Source organism: Vitis riparia, chromosome 7 (assembly GCF_004353265.1).
Source record: "Vitis riparia cultivar Riparia Gloire de Montpellier isolate 1030 chromosome 7, EGFV_Vit.rip_1.0, whole genome shotgun sequence".
NCBI lineage: Eukaryota > Viridiplantae > Streptophyta > Magnoliopsida > Vitales > Vitaceae > Vitis > Vitis riparia.
This window is the reverse complement of record NC_048437.1, coordinates 5,424,304-5,450,297: the sequence shown is the minus strand read 5'-3', so window position 1 is coordinate 5,450,297 and position 25,994 is coordinate 5,424,304. Positions and strand designations below refer to the sequence as shown.

Sequence of the window (25,994 nt, the reverse complement as noted above, 5' to 3'; positions counted from 1 at the left end):
CATAGCTCTCATTTTGATTGTGCTTGTCCTAGATACTTGAATTCGTTATCAAATATTTGAAAACCTTGAAGGCAGTCACGTTTGCTTCCCTAGAGTGCTTCTCTTGAAGCTTGAATTAGTTGTCTTCATAAGACTCCTCGATCCTATGAGTCTCTTCCAACAATTTTTCAGTTCTTCATTCTGTTAATTAGTGACGATAAAAAGGGACTCCCATACAGACACTATCTTCTTTCAAGACTTCTCTAGCACCACAATCTTCTTCAATAATGCAACCTCTCTAAACTTGGCTTAAAGTAGCTCCAATCGTAGAACTTTGGGTGTCCTTTTCCCACTATCTAGTGGCATTTGCACACACGCTATATCTTGAGCTAATCAACTAATTTGTGAAGGCATATTCTTGATTTATCCCCACATTCCTATTTAGATTAAATAGAGAGCTATGCATAGGCACACATCCATAGAATACTTGTTGGCTAAAGAAAAAGAGGTAAATAATGAGTAGAGAAGTAGTAAAGCAACCAATAAAATGTGACAAGGAACTACTTGGTAACATAACACAGTGAACTTGCTTATACATACCACATCAAACAAATGAAACACAGCTTAGGAATTTAGGAAACATGGAAGGCCTAGTAACTAAACGGTAGACAAAAAGTTGCCTCTTAACTTAGACTTACTTTTGAATGCAATAGGAGATGGAGGGATTGACATGACCTTTGCAAGATTAGGTGAAAGGCATGAGTCCTGGTCTCCAAAGAAATGACATACTTTTTCTAAAGGAAAACCAACATGTGTCAACTTAGGTGTGTCACTTATTGCTTTATCAACAACTTCGTTAACCTTAGTGGAAGTAGATGAGGTACCACCCTTAAAAGAATCACCCAAAGCATTGCCCTTAAAAGAAAGATCAATGGGTGAATGATTAGAGCAGCAAATTTTGCTCTAATGGTATTTACGGAGATTGAAATATGCAATATAAAGACTCAACTCACTCAACTTAACTTGAACTTTTGCTAATACCCTAATCATGGGTCTAACGTATATCTTGTGATAAATTATAGGTTTAAGAAGTGAAAATGATGCCAATTGCAATAGCCGCTTTTAGTCAAGGTAGAGAAGGGGCTAAATATGCCTCAAAGGAGCCCTAAGAGCGTGAAACATGATGAAAGTTTCAACAAATGCAAATGAAGTAATGTATAACATGAGATATGAGCAATAAAGGTATGAAGAGAGATGGAGGGCAAGCAAACACGAGAAAAAAAAGAATGGAAGTCATATCTTAAAGTTCAATATGAGAAGTGGAGTTCAAAATTTGGCAATTGCACACACTTGTACTTGGATATAAATTTTGAAAGACTTCTCAAAATAAATTTTGGGCAAGACATATATTATTTTGATGCTCAAAAAATTAGGAATCCAATGCCTCAAACAATGCATGAATTAGAGCTTAAATGAAGAAATTATAACCAATTCGAAATTACATAGCCATTTCCACATATTTTTCTATCAAAATGAAGTTTGAAATGCACCCTTTCATATTGAAATCTCTAACTTTTCATGTCGAAATGCATGTTGAAATCAATTTCAACACAAGATACTCCAATTTGACACCATTTTAAATTAGATAAAAAAAAATATATTTTTTTTACCTAGTTTTGACAACCAGTTCTTAATAACAATACTAGAAATACTATAAAAGTCCTAATAACTCTATTTTTAGTTTTTCTCGACCAAAATTGCCACATATTTAGGTTTTAGTATTTCAATTATAACAGAGAAAAAGACCAATGAAAAAGGGGAAAATATTTGTTTTACCATCATAAAGCTCCAAAAATGGGTTGCTATTCTCCAAGGAGAGAAAAAGAATCTAATTTCAAGTCCATTAAAAAGTATGATCCTCAAGAGCACTCAAAAAAGGCATTAAAAGCAATCCGATTTAACATCCCTATTATATAGAGTACAATGAAGTTGAAGATGCCTCATTTACCCTTGAAAACTAGCTCAACCTAAGGTAATATGAAGATACCATATGTGCAAGTATCACTTGAAAAAGGAATCTTAAAAATAACAAATGGTAGGTGAAGTCACAGTGTCACACTAACCACCTAAAAGGGAATCTCATAGATAATAAGTCGAAAATAGTCATCACCTAAAAAAACCTAAGAAAAAGAAAAGAAAAGTCAAACTTTGATCAACACTGAAAGGTAAGGCCATATTAATACCTAAATCAAGAGAGTTCAGATCAAATAAGTGCACCCAAAAATAACAAGTAACAAGTTACATAGACTATCACTTGAAAAAGTTGAAAATCAATCATGCTTGAGACACCCTTAGAAGCACTGAGAAAATGAAGTAGGGACCGATCCTTTTTGTTTTTCTCTGAATAACTTTTTCCTCTTCAACAACCTACCAAAACAACCAAATGTTTAGATTTACAATATTGATCAGGCTATAATTGCATATGATCCAAGAGCAGAAGCATAAAAAGGCCAGTCCCCCCAATCTTCAAAAGATCCAAATCATTAGGTGGTCCTCGCCTTAATAAAACACAGATAGTATTTGGTCTAAGCTGAATTTTATAGCTATAATAGAGCCACTGGAGCTGGTGACCTTTGCCAGTTGCCTACGTTAGCTAACTCACATCTAAAACCAATTTTCTCATTAGAAACCATCTCTTTTCTCATTGGTCTATGCAAAGAACTCCTGACTCCACACCCACAACATGGACTTCGGGCCAATGGCATCACTGAAAAAAAATTGCTATTCCTGCCAACAGTTCTCTCAAAAACGATTTACTGCAAAAACCACTTCTAAGTGAAGGCTGTAAAGCACTATTCAAAAGGAAAAAAAAAAAGGTGGGGTGGGGGTTAAAGACAGGACAAGACAGTTGTGTGGCAGATTGAATGGAAATTGAGTTGGGATTGAGCAAGATTGGCCAATAAACTAGAAGTGAGTTGGGCCCCGGAGGGTTGGCTTATTGGGTCAAACCTATTGAAGATGAGAGCCACGCACTCTGCACATTTTTTTTAATGAGTGCCTTAGCAAATTTGGTCCCCTACTACCCACCAAAGTGCCTCTATGACTCAATCAGACAACGACTCAATATCATCTCATGATTCATGACCCATTGAGGAGTGGTTAACTCTTTTTCTTAATTTATAATTCTGTTACGTGTATCTGAAACTAGCCCCTGTTGTGTAGCACACCCAACAAAAATGAATGGGTGTCTACAAAGAATAAATTATAGAGGCTCCACCCCACATGAGATGAGATGGGTAACTACTCTGACTTGCACCAAGTCTTTGGTTTGGACAAATTAGTCGGAAGTAGGGGCCATGTCTTGCTAAAGTTGGTGGTATTTTGCCTTTAAACAAGCCCACATTGGCCCAAACTTGGAACATACATTAATTGGATCGCGTTTGGTGCAAATCTTTTGACTGTTTGAACACTCCTGTAATTCGTTTGATACATAAAAGCACTTTAATATTAAAAGAAAAAATGATGCCGCAGAAGCCATGGGGTGTGGGAATGGAATTAAAAATAGAGGAGACAGGGGGTCGTCGTGGTCAGGATTATTAAAGAGAAACCGGGGCTTAGAAGAAAAAGGCAAAGTGGGGATTGGACCCAATTGAAAAACACACACACGTAAAAGAAAAGAGAAAGAGGTTAAAGAAAGAAAAAGAAGGCGTGGAAAGGGGAGTGGGGATGGCTATGGTGGAGGAGGCAAGTCTCGTCAAAAGATGAAGATGTAAAGCTCTGAAAAGGAGTTCCCACTACACATAATCCTTTATTTCTCTCTCTTGCTCTCTTTTAAATTTTTACGTGGACCAAAAACTAAAAGTACCCACTTCTTAACGTTACTACACCCCCATGAAAGAGTTTGCTGGTAGTGGTGGGGCCATGGAAACCCCCTCAAGAATTTCCACCTTTATGCATTTGCACCTCTCCTCACTCCTCTTTCAATTCATCCATACATGATCTCTTTTCCCCTTTGGATTTAAATAAAGCAAAAGACCCATATCTCACGGCGTGCTCGCCACTAACACCATCATACCGCTAATGAACAAACCCACTTTTTGCTAGATTCCCCAACCACAACCCCGACCCAGTGGCCGTCCTATGATTCCATGCCCCAATTGGATAACGACCCTTTTTCTAAAGTGTTTTTCTAGAGTGTTTTCCTCTTTATAAACATCCTTTTTCTTTAGCTAATCTCACCTTAATCCACTTGATATTTAGGACCCTTTTTTAACCCAAACATTCAAGATCAAAGCCACCCACCTTAAATAAGAAAAGCTTTGGTGGTTGAGTGCTCACTTTATCTCCTACTTCTATGTAAAAATGCCACATGCAATATGGGTTTGATTTACATAATAATAATAAAAAAAGGAATTCAAAAGCATTGCATGCCTATTTCTTCTTCATAATATCAAAGACAATTAATCACAAGTGGTAATAAAGAGGAATGAGAATATATTACTTCAATTCTCTATTCAATTCAAGCAATTTCCATCTCCAACGCCTGGCCCTAACACACCCACAAACTCCATGCCATGCACGTGCCACCACAAAAAAAGGAAAAAAAGAAAAAAAAAAATCATACACGTGGAAATCAAACTCTATGCGTGTGAGAGTGGTGATGGTGGATCAAGGTTTCCATGCACTGGTCCACACCACCGGCTGGTCTTTCCATGAGAGGAATATTCCGGCGTCGGAGGACTGTGTCATTGACCAACCCTCCTTGTATCTCCTCAGGAGAGCACGTACGTCATCGCATACTTCATCGCTAAACGACACCGGAGAGAACCCGCTTGCATGGAGCCGCTGCGACCAGCGCGTGGCCGTCTCGCGCCGTTCGATCGACTCTGACGGTGGGCAAGCCACCAGGTCGACGATTGCGCGTCCGGCGGCGCGTTCGAGCATGAGGCGCTCGTTGCTAGTGCGTGGGAAGCTCTCGTCTAATGACTCCAAGTAAACCCTAAACCATCTTAAGCATTCCTGAAAACCTTTGACGAAGTCGAACCCATCCACGCCCACATCGAGATCAGCTTCTTCTTCCACGACGGTGATGATCCTCGGATGCAATCTCCGGAAAGATGATACGACGATGTCTCGGCGGTTACCGACTGCGGTGACTGAGTGCAACGCGCCGACGCAGTTTACGGCGAGTGCCTCGTCGTCTTTGATGTCCAATTCTGCTAAATTCAGATGGGATAGGTCGCCGGAGTGGTGCAGTACGTTGAATTTGAAGGGCACACCCATGAGCCTAGCGAACTTTTCCATTCTGTTTCCAATCTCTTTCATCAGTTTTTGCACTGGTGCCATCCCTCCGGTGCCGGCTTTGCTTGTGACGACGGTGGTGAGACGGAGGTGAGGGGTCTCGTCAGTGCGGGTGGCTAGGGCTTCGAGCAAGGTGGGCCACTGAGTGCAGTAGGTGTTGCTTATATCAATTATATGGAGCTTGCTCTCGCCTTCAAGAGCTTCCATGATTGCACCATTACAAGCTACATGTCCAAACGTGGTCCAAGGGCTCACCTCTTGAAATTTCAATACCATTTTTCTGGTGGATTCGAATGAGCAAGTCTTCTCCGATGCGGATATTAAAGTCCGGTAACACCTCTCACCCGAGTCGGTCATGCGGCTAAACAAGGCTTGAAGGAAGTAAGCAGCGAGCTTCTGATCGGTGTCGCCATAAGGAGAGCTAAGCTCGTTGAGCATCCACATGAGTTGTTGAACGCGAGCGCTGTTCTTATCAGCGATGGCTCGTGCTGTCTCCAGGAGGATTTCGGAAGCCCACTTGCCGGAAGCAGAAGAGTTGAATTCTAGGTGGAGATCACGGGCAGGTGAGAAAGAGAATTCGGTGGGCTCAAAGGCATGGTGAGTAGGAGTGCTGGTGTTGGTGGTGGTGGGGGTGGTGGTGGTGGAAGGATGGGTTTGTTGCTGATAAGGATAGTAGTGCTTGGAAGAAGAAGAAGAGAAGTCTTCTTCATCCATGAAAAAGTTGAAGCATTCTTCGTCCTCTTGGTGGTGGTGGTGATGGTTTTGTCTAGAAGATCTAGAGCTGCTAGAAGTTCTACTGGAGTTGTAGGATTGATCGGATTGAAGACTGACTAGTCTAAACAAGGTATCCATTTAACCACAGACCCACATCAAAATAACCCTTGAATGAGAACCTGGTAGGTGCTGGCACACAAGGAGATGGGTGATTGTGTTTTTAACAGCGAATTTGGAAGGAGAATGATTAAAGCAGGATCTTGAAGTTGGATTTTAGCTGGCTGGGTTTTTACACATAATATGATGAGAGAGAGAGAGAGAGAGAGAGGAAGCAGGGAGGAATCTAGGAGAGTAAAATTTTGCTTTTCTTTTGGTGTAATCGATGAGGAATGGAGTGGTGGGTTTATGGTTTTGGAGCGGGGGGGGTGGTGTCTTGTGGTATTCTTTTTCTAGGTATTCCTTTTGGCAATTTATTAGGGGATTGACTGATATAGGTTTTTCTGTTAAAACATGGAAGGTGGCCTGAACTAGCTTGTGTTTAGAAATAGAATACGGTCTGACAAAAGATGCAAAGAGTGAGAAAAGATAACAGGGTCTAGATCATCAGATGGGTTTTTAGTGGATTAGCTTTTCAATTTTCAGGGAGAAGGAGCAGGGGTTTTTGAGTGGGAGCAGGCGTGCCAAATGGGTTTGGGAAGGAGGAGAGAGAGGGAGAGAGAGGAGAGAGGAGAGAGAGACGTCAGAAAAGCTGCCGGCGTGCATCATCATCATCAAACCACCCACCACCCCCAACACAGCCCATTCACTCACTTTGCTTCCTAATCCCTCTCCAAACTCTGCCAAAATTCCCCTCACTTTTTCCTTTTCTATACTATTGCATTAACCCATATGCTTCGCCTCATTTTATATTCTTCTATCCTAAGACCAATATGTACCCTTCTCCAAAATCTAGGGCATGCTCTTCACTTTTTCCCCCACTCTCATTTATCATAGTTTATAAACGCACTCATCACTCCAAGCACCACCAGGCCTGCCCTTTCCTCCATTATCACACTTCACTTGACTCTTTCACCTCACCTCATCTTCCTACCCAAGCTCCTTCATTATCATTCTATTTCTGCCCCAACCCCAATTTCATTTCCTGCACAAGACTCAATCCTCCTGTTGTTGGTTCAATTTTTTTTTTTCCTAGTCAGTGGTGCCATTTGTTTTTTAATGTTTTGTTGATTGGATGGTTTGCCGTGTTTCCTCATCTTTCCTTTGAAATTGGCAATTAAATTAATCAAATATTCTTATTCATTTCGTCTTTATGCCTAAGGTGGGTGTGTGAGTACAACATGAAACTTGGTCTACCGGAGTTTTCTGGTTTTGTTCTTATCCTTGGTTTCCTTCATCAATCATTACAGAAAATTCCTTGGTGGATATTCTTGTCCCTTGTTGAGACTTGAAAGCAGGGCTGTAGGCAGCAGTACTCTTGGTGGCCATCATTGTGGCCACCAATTAGATGGGAGAGAGCATGTTGGTTGCCATCTCCAATCCAAATAAACCCTTAAGACAGGCCATTTTGGTCACCCACTTCCCAAGAAGAATTTCATGAAAAAATCCATAGAAGAGGTCCAACCCCACTAGCAAAACTATATTAATTTATATCTCTATGATTTGTTCCATTCAAAATCAAACACCCCCTTAATTAATTCCTTAACTAAAAGTCTTGAGATAGAGACTTCCAAAAGCTTCAATCAAGGGAGGTTCAATGGATTTGTGGGTCCAAGTTTACTACTTAAATTTTGAAATCAACCACTATATATTATACATAAATTTTGTCTGGGAACAAGATGTTCTATCCATGGAGGTGACAACTTGTCATGCTTCCACATAAGGTGGATTTAGTTAAATAAAAAATTCTAATCAAAAGAGAAGTAGGAAGGTGATTGCGATTTGAGAAATGTTTATGTTTTCAGACAGATGAGCTTCTCATGAAATCAAGTTGACATTGTATTTGATGGCTCCGCTCCTTGTGCCCACACAAGATACATGGAATCCCAATTTTCGTTTCAAGGATCATAGAAAAGAATATTAGAATTCGGAGCTGTTTTAGGACGAAGGATTGTAGTTTTGGTGGGAATTAGTGGGCCATGGGCATGGGTTTATAGACACGGATTAGCAACAATGTCGTATCAAAGTGGGGGTGTGTCGGCGGGAAGATTCTGCGAAGTTAACGGGAAGGAACAGTAAATTTTCGGGTACGAGCAAAGGCATAAAGGGGTGAAACTCGTGTGGTGGGAGAGATGACCCACAGAGGTGCTTGTACGTCAATAAAAAGCAACCAATCCCCTCACTTTAAGTGGTGGATCCATAAAAGTCTAAAAATGTTTGAATTGGTGGAGCCCAATGTGTGGCTATACACCGACCATATGATCCTATCACCTGTTGATTCAGGGTGCAGATTTTAGCTGGAGATCATAATGTAAAAGAAGTTCCTGCCAACTTTCTTTTATGGGCCTATGTGACCATCAGTAAAATGATGGAAACAATGCATGCTTGTATCAGGGTATCTTTGGAACCAACCAATTCTATGTTGTGGTCATAAATAGAAAATAATCGCGTTTACTCGTAATCAAACTTCAAATGTGTCTTAGAAGTTCTGCTTTATTTGTATCGTTTGATCCACAAAGTATACACAAACGTTAAAGTGAAGCAAAAATCTGGTGGGGAGGTCGGATGTGGTGACAAAAGAGGCTGGGATTTCTTCCCAGCCTCTATCAAATGTTCCCAGAGAGTGTGCAAAAAAGTGGATTCCCAATGGCTTTGACATATCTTCCTTGGAATTACCCAAGGACTAAGGAATCGGCAATGCAACGCTCCCTCGGGAATGGTACATTGCCATTTGGGGAAAAACAAAACATAATCGTAAGGGAGTGAAAGAACAATACATACATTTGTTGATGATAAACATTTGGCCTCTTCTGGCGGTGGTTTGGATCAAACCTCAGCAACAGAGAATAGAATGACCCAATGCTGAATCCAAGACAAATTTTTGCCCAGTCCCATCATTGGTTCCTGAGTTTACCCTTGCGAGCTTACATTATTCCCACATCAAATTACCTTCCAAACTCTACTAGGGGGAGCCTACAGGATTCTTAGCATGGCTTCATCGGCTAAGTGGATTTCAAATAACGATTCAGCAACTTGAATCCACACTGCTTAGGAGAGACAGCAGACTCACCATTGAGCAAGATACCCAATGCATGCATCAATGCCATACAAGAAAAGTAAAATTACATGCTCTGGTACTCTATTTTTTATCAACTGTTATATGGAATTAAGGTTGGAACCTGCCCATCCCCACTTCAATCATGTCATCTGAGCATGCCTCATGGGCCAATCCCCACTCCAATCTTGTCACCTGAGCATGCCTGAAAGGCCATCCCCACCCCAACCCTAGCTGCCTGAGCAGTGCCTCGGGGGCCAATAGGGAGTGTCTTATTAACCGAGGATGAGGCTACCATAAGCTCCAGAAAGGACCTGGTGGCTGCTTAAATCTAGAAAATTAATTTAAATGTGCATGAACATGACATGTTTAAGTGATGTTCTATGGAGACACTTCCATTGAAAGTGCAGCTTATCCAGAAAAGCCTGAACCACCATTACTAAAGAGTACTTTAAAAAAAAGGAAAAAAAAAAAAGCTTCTAATGATTGTGAAAGTGACTTGTGATCCTTGACCATCAGATCAAAAACACCAATACATAATATGAAGGTTCACTATGTGGGAGGATGAATGAATAAATCTGCATTTGCCCAAAACATTTCTCAAAATACTTCTGATTGATTACATCTGTTTGTACAACCTACAAATAAATATATGTATTGTACAAATCAGTTCCAAATGCTCTTCTTCCTGATTCTGATTTTTCTCCCCCTCCAGTGAGTATGTTACAGTGGTGGCTGACACTGCTAAATAGCATTTCCATGTCTGCAGGTATGATACAAGATATTGGGTGAATCTTACCAGGCAGAAAAGTCCTTAAATTCTGCAGTTGGGACGCCCAATTTCCTTTTCTTTGCCACAGTCATTGCCTGCAAACCAGTGTCAGCAGCAGCATGTTCAGCTTGACCAGTCCTTGCCTTCAAGTACTTCCCAACACCACCACCTACATCTCCAGGCTCTGCTGTTCCTGTACCTGGATTGCTAAACCATGCCCCAACCTTATCCTGAAATGTATCAACAACAATCCATGTGATTACTCAAGAATTGAAAGGAAAAGGGTAAAAAAAAAAGGGAACAAAAGGTCCCACTCCTCAATTTGAGGGTTTAGAAACTAACATTTTCTTCATCCTGGGCATTCTTCCCATCTTTGGTTTTCTCTTCCTCTTCTTCAGCATCAGGTTCAGTGTAAGGATTGACAAATACTGTTACACCAGTTATTTTAATCTCTTCCTGCACAAATTACGGCAAAAAAGAACAATCATAAAAGGTTACAACTCAGTCTTAGCTGTTTAGAAACAGCTTGAACAAGGAACCCCATATAAAAAGAACATACACAGTAGGAACACCATGATCAAAATAACGAAAGTAACCAAGCTGCAAACTGATACAGAAAATCAGGTGGAAAACAGGGGAATTATATAGGCTGTCAAGTAGAAAATCAATTATATCTACATTGCAAACTTCTGCTTAGTAAAAAAATTTCCAGATAGCAAGTCTTAACTTCACATTGGTTGAACTCTTTTTTACTATGAGATTGAGGACAATGATTATAACTCATGTATGATCGATAACAACCATAAACCCTGCATTTTCTTTTAAACTACAGCATGTCAAAGTCCTACTTTGATTGCAACATGACAGTTGTTTCCAATAAAGTAAAGCACACCATCTCTGGAGGTGATTGCTATAGTGTCATTTTCTCTCTAGTTTAGCATGCAGGTAAGGATGCTTGGAGAGACAATGTACAAATTAACAAGTTCTTTTTTGATAGGCAATCAACAAGTTCTTAGATAAGCGAATTAACATGTTCTGCTACTATTTTTCATGCGAATCAAGATTCATGTTTACTTATTCATAAAGACATGAGAAATATATGCACAAAAACAGCTGCAAAAGAGAAGGATGATGGTCTGGTTACATGCTATATCACATAAACACTTCAAAGCATGTGAACTACCCATGACAAATATTGAATGACAAGAGATGGTATTACATGTGTCCAACATGCTTATTGATCAACAGTGTGTTCAACAGGCATGTCTGGCAAAGAAAAACGAGAACAAGTTCCTATTCATCATAACTAACTTTAGATTGACAAACAAGAACAAGTTCCTATTCATTCATTATAACTAACTTTGGACTGACAAGATAGTTTAGTATTTTGATTTGGCTCAGAATGTAGAATGAGAAAAAATGGAATTCAGGTTATACAGCCATCTGGACAATGTGACACCTAGATGAGTACCTACATCTGAGAGTTAGTCCATCTAAGACAGGTTATATAGGTGAGACTGCTGCAAAGCAGAGTTGCAACTTGATTCAATCCACAGTGAGACCTGGCTGACCCAACCACAATTTAAGTGGGTCGGTCTTGGTGCTTTTCCTTTTTCTTTCTTCCAAAGAAAAATAAAAAAGTGGACTGGCACTTAGTTGACACATTGGTAGTCAAGTGAAGGTCATGTTGCTACCAGGTTGAAGAATCAGTGAATCCACAATTAGAAGAGGCATTATGTGTGCATACGTTGGTTAAATTCCTTGTGCTCATTGTTAGATCTTGGATTGATGGTCTGGATTCTCAGTTCAGTCTAGGATTAATATCAAGTTGCACCAAATCTAATTGTGTTGCAGCTTATCACTAATTTAAAGGAAGTGCTTTAGTCATGATAACATCTAAAATTAAGTCATGATCTTCACAATCTCACATTTCAAGGTAAATATTCCAGCACACATAACAATCAAGATAAATGAACCACACGACTGCAACGAGATTCATGAACAACTTTACTACTAATTCATGAAATCATACATTCCAAAAACAATGTAGGCACATGTGCATGCACAAAATTGCACGTATGTGGACAAAATTATGACAAACTGAAACTCATTTGAACTCAACTCTTCAAGTTTGTGTAACTCAGTTACACGACACCATGGCTTTCTATACACTACTCTTCCAATATGTAGTGGAATGGCAAATTGAAAATAAAAGAACAATACTAAAATTATTAGAAGAGAAATCCTGCTTGCTTAAAGAAATAATTTACATTAACAACACAATGCTTTCATTAGAGACAGGAAGCATCACTCAGTTGCTAGATATTAAGATGCCAAGCAATTTTAATTTCAATATTGAAATAATTCTAAAATGAAGAAAACCAATCGTAATGCTTACCAGGGGCCTATCATTGTCATCAACAGGAACCTTTTCCATTGCTGATAGTGTCATCAAGCCACCAACAACTCCACCAAAAACTGTATGTTTGAAATTCAAATGATTTGCAGATTTGTATAGGATAAAAAATTGGGACCCATTTGTGTGGGGCCCACTGTTTGCCATGCTAACAACACCCCTTCCAGAGTGAAGCAACTTGGAGTTCAGCTCATCTTTGAACGGTTTTCCCCATATAGATTCTCCCCCACTCCCAGTGCCAGTTGGATCACCACCTTGAATCATAAAATTCCTACACAAAGTGGAGAACAGTATCTCTCAGCATCAGAAATAACTCAGAGCTCTTCAACATCAGAAATGATAGTTAATCAAAAAGAAATATTGAACTTATTGGATTGAAATGAAGTAGCTGTAACCATACCGAATGTTTCTATGAAAAGCTATCCCATTATAATAGCCACGTTCACAGAGAGTGATGAAGTTCTCACATGCCCTGGGAGTTATATCACAATGAAGCTCAATGTTCAAATCACCGTGTGTTGTGTGCAGCTGAACATAGCCTTTCTTGGTAGGATTCTTCTCGACTTTGATATATTCAAATTCATTTTTTGTGACAGGATCATAAGAGGTGGAGGTGAAGGATCTTGAAGCGGCACCAGTGGTGAAACGGCTTTTTACCTAAGTTAGCAAGAAGAATGATGAGTCATGTTAAAACCGAACATAGCACCTTCTAGTTGTGATATTTCAACTTATTTTTCCTTTACCAAAGAAAAAGTTGAAATCTTTGACCTCTAAGCTTACAAGTTCATTACTAAAATCATTCAAATTCAGTACACCTTACTACTTCAATCAAAAGCCATAGAGAGCAACAATAGCAATTATCATACCCTCATTTTTACTCTTTTTCAGGACAAAATCAAAATAGTAAATCATATGCATTATTTCCTACATGGAAGTGTTTACCCTAGAGATAAATGAATGCAGGCCAAAATATACATGCCTACAAATAAATAAATGGCGTCCCCTCGTATTGATGAAAAGGGAAAAATAATCACTTGGTGATAAATTTTTAGTGATCATGCCTCTGGGGAATTTTGCTATAAACATGTAGGCATGTTTGTCTCTGGAAGAGGTTTTAAGTTAGGCAAACTAACCATCTTTGCATTCACAGGGGCCCTCTCACCAGCCATGTGCATAGCTATACGAGCAGCAGTTTTATCAGATGATGTGGCTTTTGCTGCAGCAGCACTTCTTCCATGAACTGAGGCAGATGCAGCATCCACAATACTGAAAGTCTGGCCAGTTTTACCCTCTCCATTCTTATCTGACTCAGATTCCTCTTTAATGCGTGATCTTGCAGCTAGAATGGCAGCCAGCGCGGCCGCTCTTTCATTTTGTGCCTTGTTGCCACCTCCCCCATGAAGGGCGGTTTGCCTTGCTTTCTCAGTTCCAAGCTCCTCTAGCATTTGCTTCATATCCCCTTTCACATTTATCCCATGGGTTGGATCCAAACCCATCTTTTTTAGTTCTGGAAAAGAGAAAAGAAGTCATAATTATAGAAGAACAATTCTACTTCTGATCCCACAAGGGTGGTATAGACAATACTTCACCTTCATCATCAAGTTTCAAGCTATTTTTTACATGATCAAAGTCCAAGAGAGCCTTGCTGTCAAGTGCATTGGGATTCTGCAGAGCATGTACTTTCAGAGAAAAGGGCAGTTTTGAAAAATCATGCTGGTGGAAATTACTAACACTCTTTCAAAATAGCCAAACAGGAAGATGTAACTCAAAACTACTTAATACCTGAATTGTTATGAGGTCTTCTCTAGTGAATGGTTCATCGGTGAGGAGCTCCTTCCAGTTCTTGGTTTTGAGGTTTAATTCTTTGATTGCCTATTGAGCAGAAACAAAAGATGAAATGTACACAGATTAAATACCTCTGCGCAACAAAAAATTATAAAGCGACATGGCCACTTTTGATGATCAATGAAAAACAAACCTCATAACAGAACACATTTCCTGTAGTCTTTACAGCAACTATGTGTGTAAATTCAGTGAAAACTTTATTCAGCACCGGGCAATGATATTCTCCTGCAGAATAAGTGAGAGAAGGTGATGGGGGAAAGCCTTTTAAAGTTTATTCAAGGAAGAAAGGGAAGACCTAAGTAAACTTTAAGTAGGATTAATATTAATTAGAATTGAATAGGGATTGGTATTTGTTGGAGTCTAATTAGGATTTGCTAGTTGAGTTATAATATAATTAGAATTTGAGTCATGATAGGTTATTAGAGTCCTAGTAGAATTGGTTATTAGAGTCCTAGTAGAATAGGTTATTAGAGTCCTAGTAGACTTTGGATTTCTTAGAGAAGCCTATAAATAGGCTAATCAATGTAAATCAAAGGAATGAATTTTGATGAATAATATTATACTTTCTTTCATTGCAAGGTTGCAACCCTCAATGGTGAGACTCCATTGATTTCTTCTAGGTGAGACTCCTAGAAGGCCTTAGTGAGACTCTAAGGTTTTCCATCTTTTCTTCATTGTTTCTTCTTTCTCTCTATTTCTTATCTTATAATTTTCTCTACCATAAAGTTTATTCCTTGTTCCTCTCCTTACACCCTAAAAATAAAACCCTATCCCACCTACCCTTGAGTGTAGGCAACCATCCTAGGTGTCCTACATCAATTTTGGTATCAGAGCCAAAATTCTTGGCTTGAAGGCGTATGTAATTAAGGAGCGGAGCAACTTATGCAAGCATGAGTTCCAAAAAAACGTCTAGCAATCAAGATGCCGCTACAATACGCTTGGAGGAAATTTCAGCCACACAACAATCCCATCAAGATGCTATAATACAACTAAATAGCAAACTTGATGAGATCATGAAATTATTAGAAAAGAGCCAAGAAAACGACCAATTGAAGAGGAGATCGCAAGTCATCAATTTAGACAATCGCCAAATCGATCACGCGAAGAACAAGACAATTTATGATGGGGAATCAAAGAAGGGCCAAACTTTTTGAGCTAGATGATGATGTGACAAAAAAGGTACGTCTTGAAGTTGCTGAATTTTATGGAAAACTAAATCCAACAGCTTTTCTTGATTGGATTATGTCAATGGAAGATTACTTTGATTGGTATGCAATGCCCGAAATAGAAAAGTTCGTTTTGTGAAGGCAAAGTTGAAAGGAGCAGCACGTCTATGGTGGCATAATATTGAGAATCAAGCTCATAGAACTGCCAACCGCCTACTGACACATGGGACGAGATGAAGTTGAAGATGAAGGAGCACTTTCTCCCAACTGATTATGAACAACTTATGTATACAAAATTGTTTTCCCTTAAACAAGGTCCCAAGTCCGTTGAAGAATATACAAAAAATTCCATGAATTGAGCATTCGAAATCAAGTGCGGGAAAGTGATGCTCAACTTGCAGCCCGCTACAAAGCTGGACTTCGAATGGAGATTCAACTTGAGATGATAGCTGCACACACTTATACCGTAGATGAAGTTTATCAACTAGCCCTCAAAATAGAAGAAGGCCTCAAATTCCGGGTTTCCAGGCGTCCAAGTTCACAAATTGGGAGCACTTTCTCCAACAGGACAGCAAGCAAACCTTTAAGCACATCAAACTTCAGAACTCCTAATCATGTGAATGGTGGGGCAACACTCAACAAACTTCGAATGTGGCTTATAAGAATGGTAATAAGGGGCAAAATTCAACGAGTAATGGAGATAGAAAAGTAGGCGTGACTCCTTTATGCTTTAAGTGTGTGGCATGGTCATTATGCTGTTGTATGCCCAACCAAAAGTTTACACTTTTGTGTTGAAGAACCAGAATCTGAATTGGAAAGTTACCCAAAGAAGAAGAGACCTACAATGAAGATGAAGTTAGTGAAGAATTTGACTACTATGATGGTATGACGGAAGGACATAGTCTTGTAGTACGACCTTTATTAACCATTCCAAAAGTAAAAGGAGAAGAAGATTGGCGGCGTACTAGCATTTTCCAAACACGTATTTCTTGCCAAGGAGATTATGCACCATGATCATTGATGGAGGTAGCAGTTTGAACATAGCTTCACAAAACTTGTTGAGAAGCTAAACCTTAAAACAGAGAGACATCCAAATCCATTCAGAGTAGCATGGGTTAATGACACCTCTATCCGGTAAGTTTTCGTTGTTTAGTGACATTCCTTTTGGTAAGGACTTTGAAGAGTCTGTATGGTGTGAGGTCTTACCCATTAAAGTAAGTCATATTTTACTTGGAAGACCTTGGCTCTTTGATAGAAAGTTCAACATGACGGCTATGAAAATACATATGCTCTCATACACAACGGACGTAAGAAGATCTTCGTCCAATGAAAGAAGTCCCTCCAATTAAGAAGTCAGATGAGAATGCACAACCAAAAAAGGTACTTACTATGTGTCAATTTGAAAATGAGAGCAAGGAAACTAAAGTTATTTTTGCTTTAATGGCTCGGAAAGTGGAAGAATTTAAAGAGCAAGACAAGGAATATCCAGCAAACGCACGTAAAATCCTTGATGACTTTTCTGACTTGTGGCCTGCAGAGTTACCTAATGAACTCCCTCCTATGCGTGACATACAACATGCCATTGATTTGATTCCTGGTGCATCATTACAAATTTACCAGCCTACAGAATGAATCCAACAGAGCATGCTGAATTAAAAAGGCAAGTTGATGAATTACTTACTAAAGGCTTTATTCGTGAAAGCCTAAGTCCTTGTGGAGTTCCTGCCCTACTAACACCAAAGAAGGATGGATCATGGCGGATGTGTGTGGATAGTCGTGCAATCACAAAATCACAATCAAGTATCGATTTCCATTCCAAGACTTGATGACATGCTAGATATGATGGTTGGATCAGTAATCTTCTCAAAGATTGATCTAAGAAGTGGATATCATCAAATACGTATTAGACCAGGGGATGAATGGAAGACATCTTTCAAAACTAAGGATGGATTGTATGAGTGGTTAGTCATGCCGTTTGGACTAACCAATGCTCCAAGTACCTTCATGCGGATTATGACGCAGGTATTAAAACCTTTTATTGGACGTTGTTGTTGTCTATTTTGATGATATTCTTATCTATAGTCGATCTTGTGAAGATCATGAGGAACACTTGAAGCAAGTAATGCGCACTCTTTAGGCTAAAAGTTTTACATTAATTTGAAAAAATGTACTTTCATGAGCCCTAGTGTTGTATTTCTTGGCTTTGTTGTGTCTTCTAAGGGTGTTGAAACAGATCCGGAGAAGATCAAAGCTATTGTTGATTGGCCAGTACCAACAAATATCCATGAGGTACGAAGCTTCCATGGAATGGCTACATTCTATCGACGATTTATTCGAAATTTCAGCTCTATTATGGCCCCAATTACTGAATGCATGAAACCTGGTTTATTTATTTGGACCAAGGCAGCCAACAAGGCATTTGAAGAAATCAAATCCAAGATGGTGAACCCTCCTATCCTATGCTACCAGACTTTGAGAAAGTATTTGAGGTGGCCTGTGATGCTTCCATGTGGGAATTGGAGCAGTCCTTAGCCAAGAGGGACATCCTGTGGCTTTCTTTAGTGAGAAGCTCAATGGGCAAAGAAAAAATACTCCACATATGATCTTGAATTCTATGCAGTGGTGCAAGCAATTAGGCATTGGCAACATTATCTCAGTTACAAGGAGTTTGTTTTGTATTCAGATCATGAAGCCTTGCGATATCTTAATTCTCAAAAGAAGCTTAACTCTCGACATGCAAAATGGAGTAGTTTTCTTCAACTGTTTACCTTTAATTTAAGGCATTGTGCAGGAATTGAAAATAAAGTAGCTGATGCCCTTAGCAGGAAGGCCTTCTCTTAGTAAACATGTCAACCACTACAATTGGATTTGAAGAATTGAAGCATTGCTATGACAATGATGCTGATTTTGGAGATGTTTATTCCTCTCTTTGAGTGGTTCAAAAGCAACATGTATTGATTTCCAAATTTTAGAAGGTACTTGTTTTATAAAAATCGCTTATGCTTACCAAGGACTTCTCTACGTGATCATGTCATATGGGAACTTCATGGAGGCGGAATGGGTGGACATTTGGACGAGATAAGACCATTGCTTTGGTGGAAGATCGCTTCTTTTGGCCTAGTTTAAAGAAGGATGTTTGGAAGGTTATCAAACAATGTCGAGCATGTCAAGTAGGAAAAGGTTCAAAGCAAAATACGGGGTTATATACGCCATTACCAGTTCCTTCCAAACCTTGGGAAGACTTGAGCATGGATTTTGTACTTGGATTACCAAGGACACAACGGGGCTTTGATTCTATATTTGTTGTGGTTAATAGATTTCCAAAATGGCACATTTTATCCCATGTAAGAAGGCTTCGGATGCTTCTTATGTTGCTGCCTTATTCTTTAAAGAAGTAGTTCGATTGCATGGATTACCACAATCCATTGTTTCTGATCGCGATGTCAAGTTTATGAGCTATTTTTTGGAAAACCTTGTGGGCCAAGCTAGGTACTCAATTAAATTTTCAAGTTCTTTTCATCCTCAAACTAATGGACAAACAGAAGTTGTCAATCGCAGTCTTGGCAATCTTTTGAGATGCATTGTGAGAGATCAGTTGAGAAATTGGGATAATGTCTTACCACAAGCCGAATTTGCTTTCAATAGTTCCACTAATCGTACTACTGGTACTCACCTTTTGAAGTGGCATATGGGCTGAAACCTAAGCAACCTGTTGATCTTATACCATTACCTACTTCTGTCCGCACCAGCCAAGATGGTGATGCATTTGCACGTCATATACGAGATATACATGAAAAGGTACGAGAAAAAATCAAGATCAGCAATGAGAACTATAAAGAGGCAGCAGATGCACATCGAAGATATATTCAGTTTCAAGAAGGTGATCTAGTGATGGTTCGTTTACGACCAGAAAGATTTCATCCGAACACATATCAAAAGCTTCAAGCTAAGAAAGCGGGTCCATTTCGGGTACTAAAGCGGTTGGGTGAGAATGCTTATTTGTTAGAGCTCCCTTCAAACTTGCATTTTAGTCCAATATTTAATGTGGAAGATTTGTATATCTACCATGGCCATCACAACGATGTAAGTGAAGAATTGGATCTTCAATTACCACCTACTCTTAGCCCACGTCCTGAGATCGAGTATGTTCTTGATGATCAACTTGTGTCTACTCGACAAGGTGGATACCAAAAATTTTTGGTGAAATGGCGAGGCAAACCACATTCTGAGAATACATGGATTACGACAACGGATTTTCAGAAGATTAACCCCGATCTCTATGAATTGTATCAAGCATCTAACTCGTCGGAGCCGAGTTCTTTCAAGCCGGGGAGAATTGATGGGGAAAGCCTTTTAAAGTTTATTCAAGGAAGAAAGGGAAGACCTAAGTAAACTTTAAGTAGGATTAATATTAATTAGAATTGAATAGGATTGGTATTTGTTGGAGTCTAATTAGGATTTGCTAGTTGAGTTATAATATAATTAGAATTTGAGTCATGATAGGTTATTAGAGTCCTAGTAGAATTGGTTATTAGAGTCCTAGTAGAATAGGTTATTAGAGTCCTAGTAGACTTTGGATTTCTTAGAGAAGCCTATAAATAGGCTAATCAATGTAAATCAAAGGAATGAATTTTGATGAATAATATTATACTTTCTTTCATTGCAAGGTTGCAACCCTCAATGGTGAGACTCCATTGATTTTCTTCTAGGTGAGACTCCTAGAAGGCCTTAGTGAGATTCTAAGGTTTTCCATCTTTTCTTCATTGTTTCTTCTTTCTCTCTATTTCTTATCTTATAATTTTCTCTACCATAAAGTTTATTCCTTGTTCCTCTCCTTACACCCTAAAAATAAAACCCTATCTCACCTACCCTTGAGTGTAGGCAACCATCCTAGGGTTGTCCTACATCAGAAGGTCTAGCAATTAATCATGCCAATATGTGGAATATCTAGTGAATTAACAATGGTATATAAAAAAAATGAATTTTAAACTTCTGGTGAGGACCATGACCCCCCCGCTATGAATGGGTTTTAGAACACAAGAAGAAAAATACTTGAGAAAAAAAAAAACAATAGATACGTTAATATATCCATATGGCAGAGAATAACCAAAAACTGTAAGAAGCAACACTAGATCAATGCAAAGCTAGAATAATTAGAAGGTAATTTAACCGTCATAGAGTTTCCTCCAATATTATTTAAGCTTAATCCATCGCAAAGATAAAGTATCTTAAAAAAAAAATCAGCTTTATTATAAGTCACAACACCATTCCAGAATCCACACTCACTGGTATAAGTTTCTTGTAACACAATACTGGTAATTTTCATGATGTCATAGATGTAACCAAATATGATATGCTTTGAAAAAGTAAGGTTTTCCTTGCACTTCTTTCTTAATTGATACATTTGTTTCTCCATGAAGAACAACTAAGATAGTTTGGTTTATGGGTATCTTAACTTTTGAAGGATTATTTTACATCTACGTATGACAATATTATGTTTCAGTTGCATTAACCTTCAGAAGTGTTGCTTTCCTGAGATCCCCTGAGAATTGAGGATATTTCTTACCCACATAGAACTTGATATTTTTATTCTCATTTCCAAGGAATGAAAATAAAAGGGAACTGGACAACTGCTTTTTGTTCGTTCTGTACGTAATATTGGAGAATTTACATTAGAATGATTTAATGATTTTTTTTAAGGGTAAAATGCGAGAATATATTAAAAGCCCTAGGAAAGGGCACAACAGCATACACATGTAGTATATAAAAGTATATAAAACGCACCATGGAAGAAACACAAAGAGAACAAGAAGGAAAACCATCCATCCCCATCACACCCGGAAAACCAGTTTTACCCTGCCAACTCTCAAGCCCCCTTGCTTACCATCCAAAAAATTGACTCAACTTGAACTCCTCACTGAACAACAGTTTGTTCCCCATTGCTCCTCCCCTTGCCCCTAACTAACATAGGAGACCTATTGTAATTAACCAAACACTCCAACTTCCAAATCTCCCTGTCAAAACAGGACGACGTGTTTGGCTTCCTTTTCCACCTCGATGGCCTGCCACCATGCCTTCTCCTTGCATCCATCTTCCTCAACAGGGAGATAATCTTGTTTTCAAAACCTACCACTAGCATCCCCACAAAGCTACCAAAACTGGTTAGCTTATTAGAGAGACCATCCGACAGATGCAACTCTCTCGTGGAACAACTGCCAGACTTCGCTTTGGTTGGAAGAGTCTAACTCCCCTAAACTGACAACAATGTGTTTACAAAAAGGGTATTCCTCACGACATCAAAAAATTTTAAAAGTTTGTTTTTATCAATTTTGTAATGAACATATATATTGAACTCATATTTTGTTCAATTGAATTTTTTAAAACTCTAATATTCAATGTTTCGTATGGTATGATATAATTTAAAATCTTTGAATCCTACTATTTTTCACAAAATTTGTTATATATTATTCTATATTTTTTTTTTAATAGGTAAATTTTTATCCTCATTGGGACTTGAACCTAGAACCTCCCACAAACCCTCCCCATCCCTTTACCACTTGAGCCAAGCCTGAAGGGTTATATTATTCTACATTTCATGTTTCTAATATATATGTACATGCATTCATATTTTCTCTACATTCATATTTTCCCACAAACTTATGATATACAATACATGATACATTTTGCAAGTTAACAACAATGCATATGACCATGCAAATTAGGACTTCTTGAGAGTAGTCTTGGAGAAAATGTGTTTTGACTAACATTGGGTGAGATGGATCAAATGGTGCATTTCCACGATGAAATTCTCTATTGAGTCAATGAGGTCCCATCCGGTGTTTTCTAGAGCTTAAGGGGGTCGAGGTAAGGAGATCCTCTCTCCCCTTATCTTTTCATTTTGGCTATGGAGGTTCTTAGTCAAATGTTGACAAAGGTGGGAAGATAATGGAAGTGTCCCATTTGTTGTTCGTTGACTATGCCCTAATTTTCTATGATACACCTAAGAGCAATTGGAATATCTAAGCTACATTTTCACATGGTTTAAGGTAATATTTGGTTCAAGATAAATATGGAGAATAGCTAATTTTCATAGGAGAAATCACAAATGTGAAAGGTCTAGCCTTGATGTTAGGTCATAAGGTTCAGAGCCTACCTACTACATACTTGGGTTTGTCGTTGGGTGCTCCTCACAAATTAGTAAGGGTATGCAATTTAGTAGAGAAGAGGTTATACAAAAAGTAAGTATTATGGAAGAGACAATATTTATCAAAAGAAAGGGGAGACTCACCTTGATCAAAAGCATGTTGTTAAGTTTGTCAATTTATTTCATGTCTACTTTTGCAATTTCAAGGCGAGTGAGCTTAAGTTTTAAGTAGATTTAAAGGGATTTCCTTTGGGATGAAGGGATGCGAGAGAAAAAATCTTATTTGGTTAATTGGTCTACCATTTGTTTCGACAAAAAGAGGATGGAGTGTTTGGCATTAAAAATCTCCACACTCTTAACAAGGCTCTCCTTGGTAAATGGAGTTGGAAATTCACTTCCAAGAGAGAGCTATAGTGGAAATAGGTCATATTAAGGAAGTATGGGATAGGAGAAGGGGGTGGTGCTTAAGGGAGGTGAGGAACAACTATGAGGGGTGGGGTTGATGAGGGCTATTAGAAATGTGTGGAAAGTTTTTAGAAATATAAATCTCCTTGTCAAGGATAATGGCAAAAATGTTTTAAAAGGCTAAAGGCAATTTTGAGGAGTTTTGCCCAAATGAGGCAAAATGTAAGCATTGAAGTGGAACAAGACGTAAGCCTCAAATTCAAGAAAAATAAATAAATAATACTGAAAAAGAAGAAGAAAAAATCTCAAAAAATTAAAATTAAAATTAAAAAATCACATGAAAATTGAACAATAAGAAAACCATATAATTCATAATAATCAAATTAATTGTTTTCTCTTTCCTTCTTTTATAATCTAACTCTCTTTCATGGCTCTATCAAAATTTCTTTAACACTAGCATCACTATCACTAGTAAGGATCATCCATGGAATCATAATCATATCTAATTGTTGTATTATGCTCCATATCAATGTTAATGCATAAGCATTCTTCTTCTTCATCTATCAATTATACTAGTCTTTCTTCTTCCTAATCTCTTTATTCCCTCTCCATTTAAAGGATTAATTGATAGCCAACCAAGCCTTTACTTTATAAATGTTTAATCATAGTTTTTTTTTTTTTTTCCTTCTAAGGCAAAATCGAATACATATTAACAACACTTAAGAAAAGAGCACACCAAAGTATACACAATGTATACAATATTTTGGTGTGCATATTGAATAGGCACCGATAGGCAAGTAAAAAAAAAAATCAAAAACAAAAAAAAACAAGTTCCTTCTCCTTAATTGGATCTAAGTCAATCAATAAATCTTATCATAATCATTAAATGATCATCTATGTACACATTAAGCCTAGTCTTAAACTCAAGAAAAAACTTTAAAATATATACCAAGACCTAACAAAAGCAAAATTCGTTAAATTCGTTAAACATTGAGGCTTGAACATCTTATAAAATACGTAAAAAAAGCCTTAAACCCATTAAAACCTTTTGAATATTTGAGGCTTAAGCCTTAATAGCCTTCAAGAGTTATGAATCTTAATAGGCTCAAGGCTAAAGCCGCAATAGCCTTCTCACCTAATGGCAAGGTAAAATTCTAGAAAGACAGATGGTGCAATGAATCTTCTTTGGAAAAGCCTTTCTCGGTGTTATTTTATCTAACCGTTCATCACGGATAGCATAAATATGGGAACCAGTTGTGGAGAGGGGTTGGTGGAGTCCCCGCTTTCACAGGCAATTCCACGACTAGGAATTAGGCGGGGAAATATTTTTTTAGCAATTGCAATCAATCTCAATTAGAAGGAATGAAGAAGACAAATTAGGTTGGAAAAAAAGCAACAAGGGCCAGTTCACAGTCAAATCTTTCTATGCATCCTTAACCAAAGAAGAAGTGAGCCTTTCCCTGCAAGTATTGTTTGGAATTCATGGGTGCCAACAAAAGTGAATTTCTTTACTTGGGAAGTTATTTGGGGAAAACTTTAACTCTTGATCAGCTTATGAGAAGGTGTTAGTTTGTTCCTAATAAATACAATAAGTGTAAAGAGGGCGAAGAGTCGATTGATCATTTGCTTCTCCATTGCTCCAAAGCGATAACCCTATGGCAGTTGGTTTTTTCTATGTTTGGAGTGGCTTGGGTGATGCACTCTTCCATTAGAGGCAATCTTTTGGGATGATATGGTTCTTTTGTGGGGGAAGAAGAGGAAGAGAACTTGAAAGGCTACTCTTTTATGCCTGTTTTGGACAATATGGAGCAAAAGAAATAGGAAGTCTTTCGAAGGAGTGGAACAGTCGGATCAAGTAATCAAGACTTCTGTTGTATGTCTTCTTGGATTGGGCTAGGGTATACATAGATGAGCTTTCTATGTGAATGTTAGACGTCAAAGGCTATGGGTTGGTTCCTAGGTACCCAACCTTAAGAACTCAAACTATGGTCTGAAGGGCTAGCAACTCATTAGCCCAAAGGAGGTTGCTTTCAAGGTTCAGTGTGAAAGGAAGGGCTTCTACACCCAGTTCATCAAAAGCATCAAATCAGAAATTGACGCCTAACACTCAGGATTCCATCCTGTTCTTTGCTCACTCCCTAAAGTGAGAATCTCAGTTTGACCTCTTTTCTTTCCAGTTAGACTGCGCTTCATACTTGAGCATGCTTTTTCTTGCTCTATCCAGAAGACAGGGGAGTCAAGTCTTTCCTTGTTAAATGGCCGGCTCTTTTCAGGCACTTTATTTATAGATATTTCTTTTTGGTTGCCTATAAAAAAAATCAACTAAACAATGCCTTACCCAACCCATTCAACACTAATACAACCGATAAGTGAAAGCATAGAAGGAGTTATTAAGGTCAAAATTGACACACTTCAAGAAACAAAAATTGACAAAGGAAATATACCATCTGAATTCTTGTGAAAAGTAAGTGGAATGAGATCCTCTTGCTTGAGTGGAGCCCCAGTAACAGGATGTTTACCAAACTTCCTAATGTACGGAATTATGTTCCTGCACCCAATCTCAAAAACAAACCAAATACTCCATATTAGTTATTCATAAGTCCAGAAAAACCTCTCCTACAGGGCACTCTAATTAAAACTGAATGTGACTCTGATTCAATTACATAATGTCAAAGACGGTGCCATCGCTGGTGCACACCGGATCCCCAAACGGCGTAAACGTGACCCTACACCAAAATCACAAGAAAACAGACATTAATACAAACAATTCGGTATATGTAGATGCATAAGTGTAGAGAGAGATGGGAGGGACGTACGCGCAGCAGTAGAAGGGGAGGCGTTTGAAAGGGACGGAGGCGTTTTTGGATTTGGCGCCGCCCCATTCGGTGGCCCACTCCGTTTTGGTTATGAACATGCGATCTTTGCTGTGTTGTTTCTTCCCCATCTTGAATTCAGCGAAGATAGCGATGACAATTAGATAAACTATGGATTTTTTAAATTCATTCAAAGGAGCTAGGGCTCTGTTCCTCTGGTTGTACGCC

The 25,994-nt window shown here is 38.6% G+C and overlaps 2 protein-coding genes across 2 annotated transcripts; both read right to left on the bottom strand.

The window, feature by feature from the left end:
* Positions 1 to 4,388: 4,388 nt before the first annotated feature.
* On the bottom strand, positions 4,389 to 7,111 carry LOC117919042 (protein SHORT-ROOT). Its single transcript, XM_034836085.1, has one exon. It carries the CDS (start codon positions 6,130 to 6,132, stop codon positions 4,648 to 4,650), a length of 1,485 nt encoding a protein of 494 aa, XP_034691976.1. The 5' UTR covers positions 6,133 to 7,111; the 3' UTR covers positions 4,389 to 4,647.
* A 2,560-nt stretch (positions 7,112 to 9,671) lies between these two features.
* On the bottom strand, positions 9,672 to 25,897 carry LOC117919430 (peptidyl-prolyl cis-trans isomerase CYP65). The gene is made up of 11 exons (XM_034836634.1): positions 25,770 to 25,897; positions 25,617 to 25,679; positions 25,398 to 25,501; positions 14,372 to 14,463; positions 14,176 to 14,265; positions 13,983 to 14,058; positions 13,527 to 13,900; positions 12,794 to 13,050; positions 12,376 to 12,664; positions 10,320 to 10,433; positions 9,672 to 10,207 (listed from the first exon to the last, which is right to left on the bottom strand). The coding sequence occupies exons 1-11, from the start codon at positions 25,895 to 25,897 to the stop codon at positions 10,001 to 10,003; spliced, it is 1,794 nt and encodes a 597-aa protein (XP_034692525.1). The 3' UTR covers positions 9,672 to 10,000.
* Positions 25,898 to 25,994: the final 97 nt, after the last annotated feature.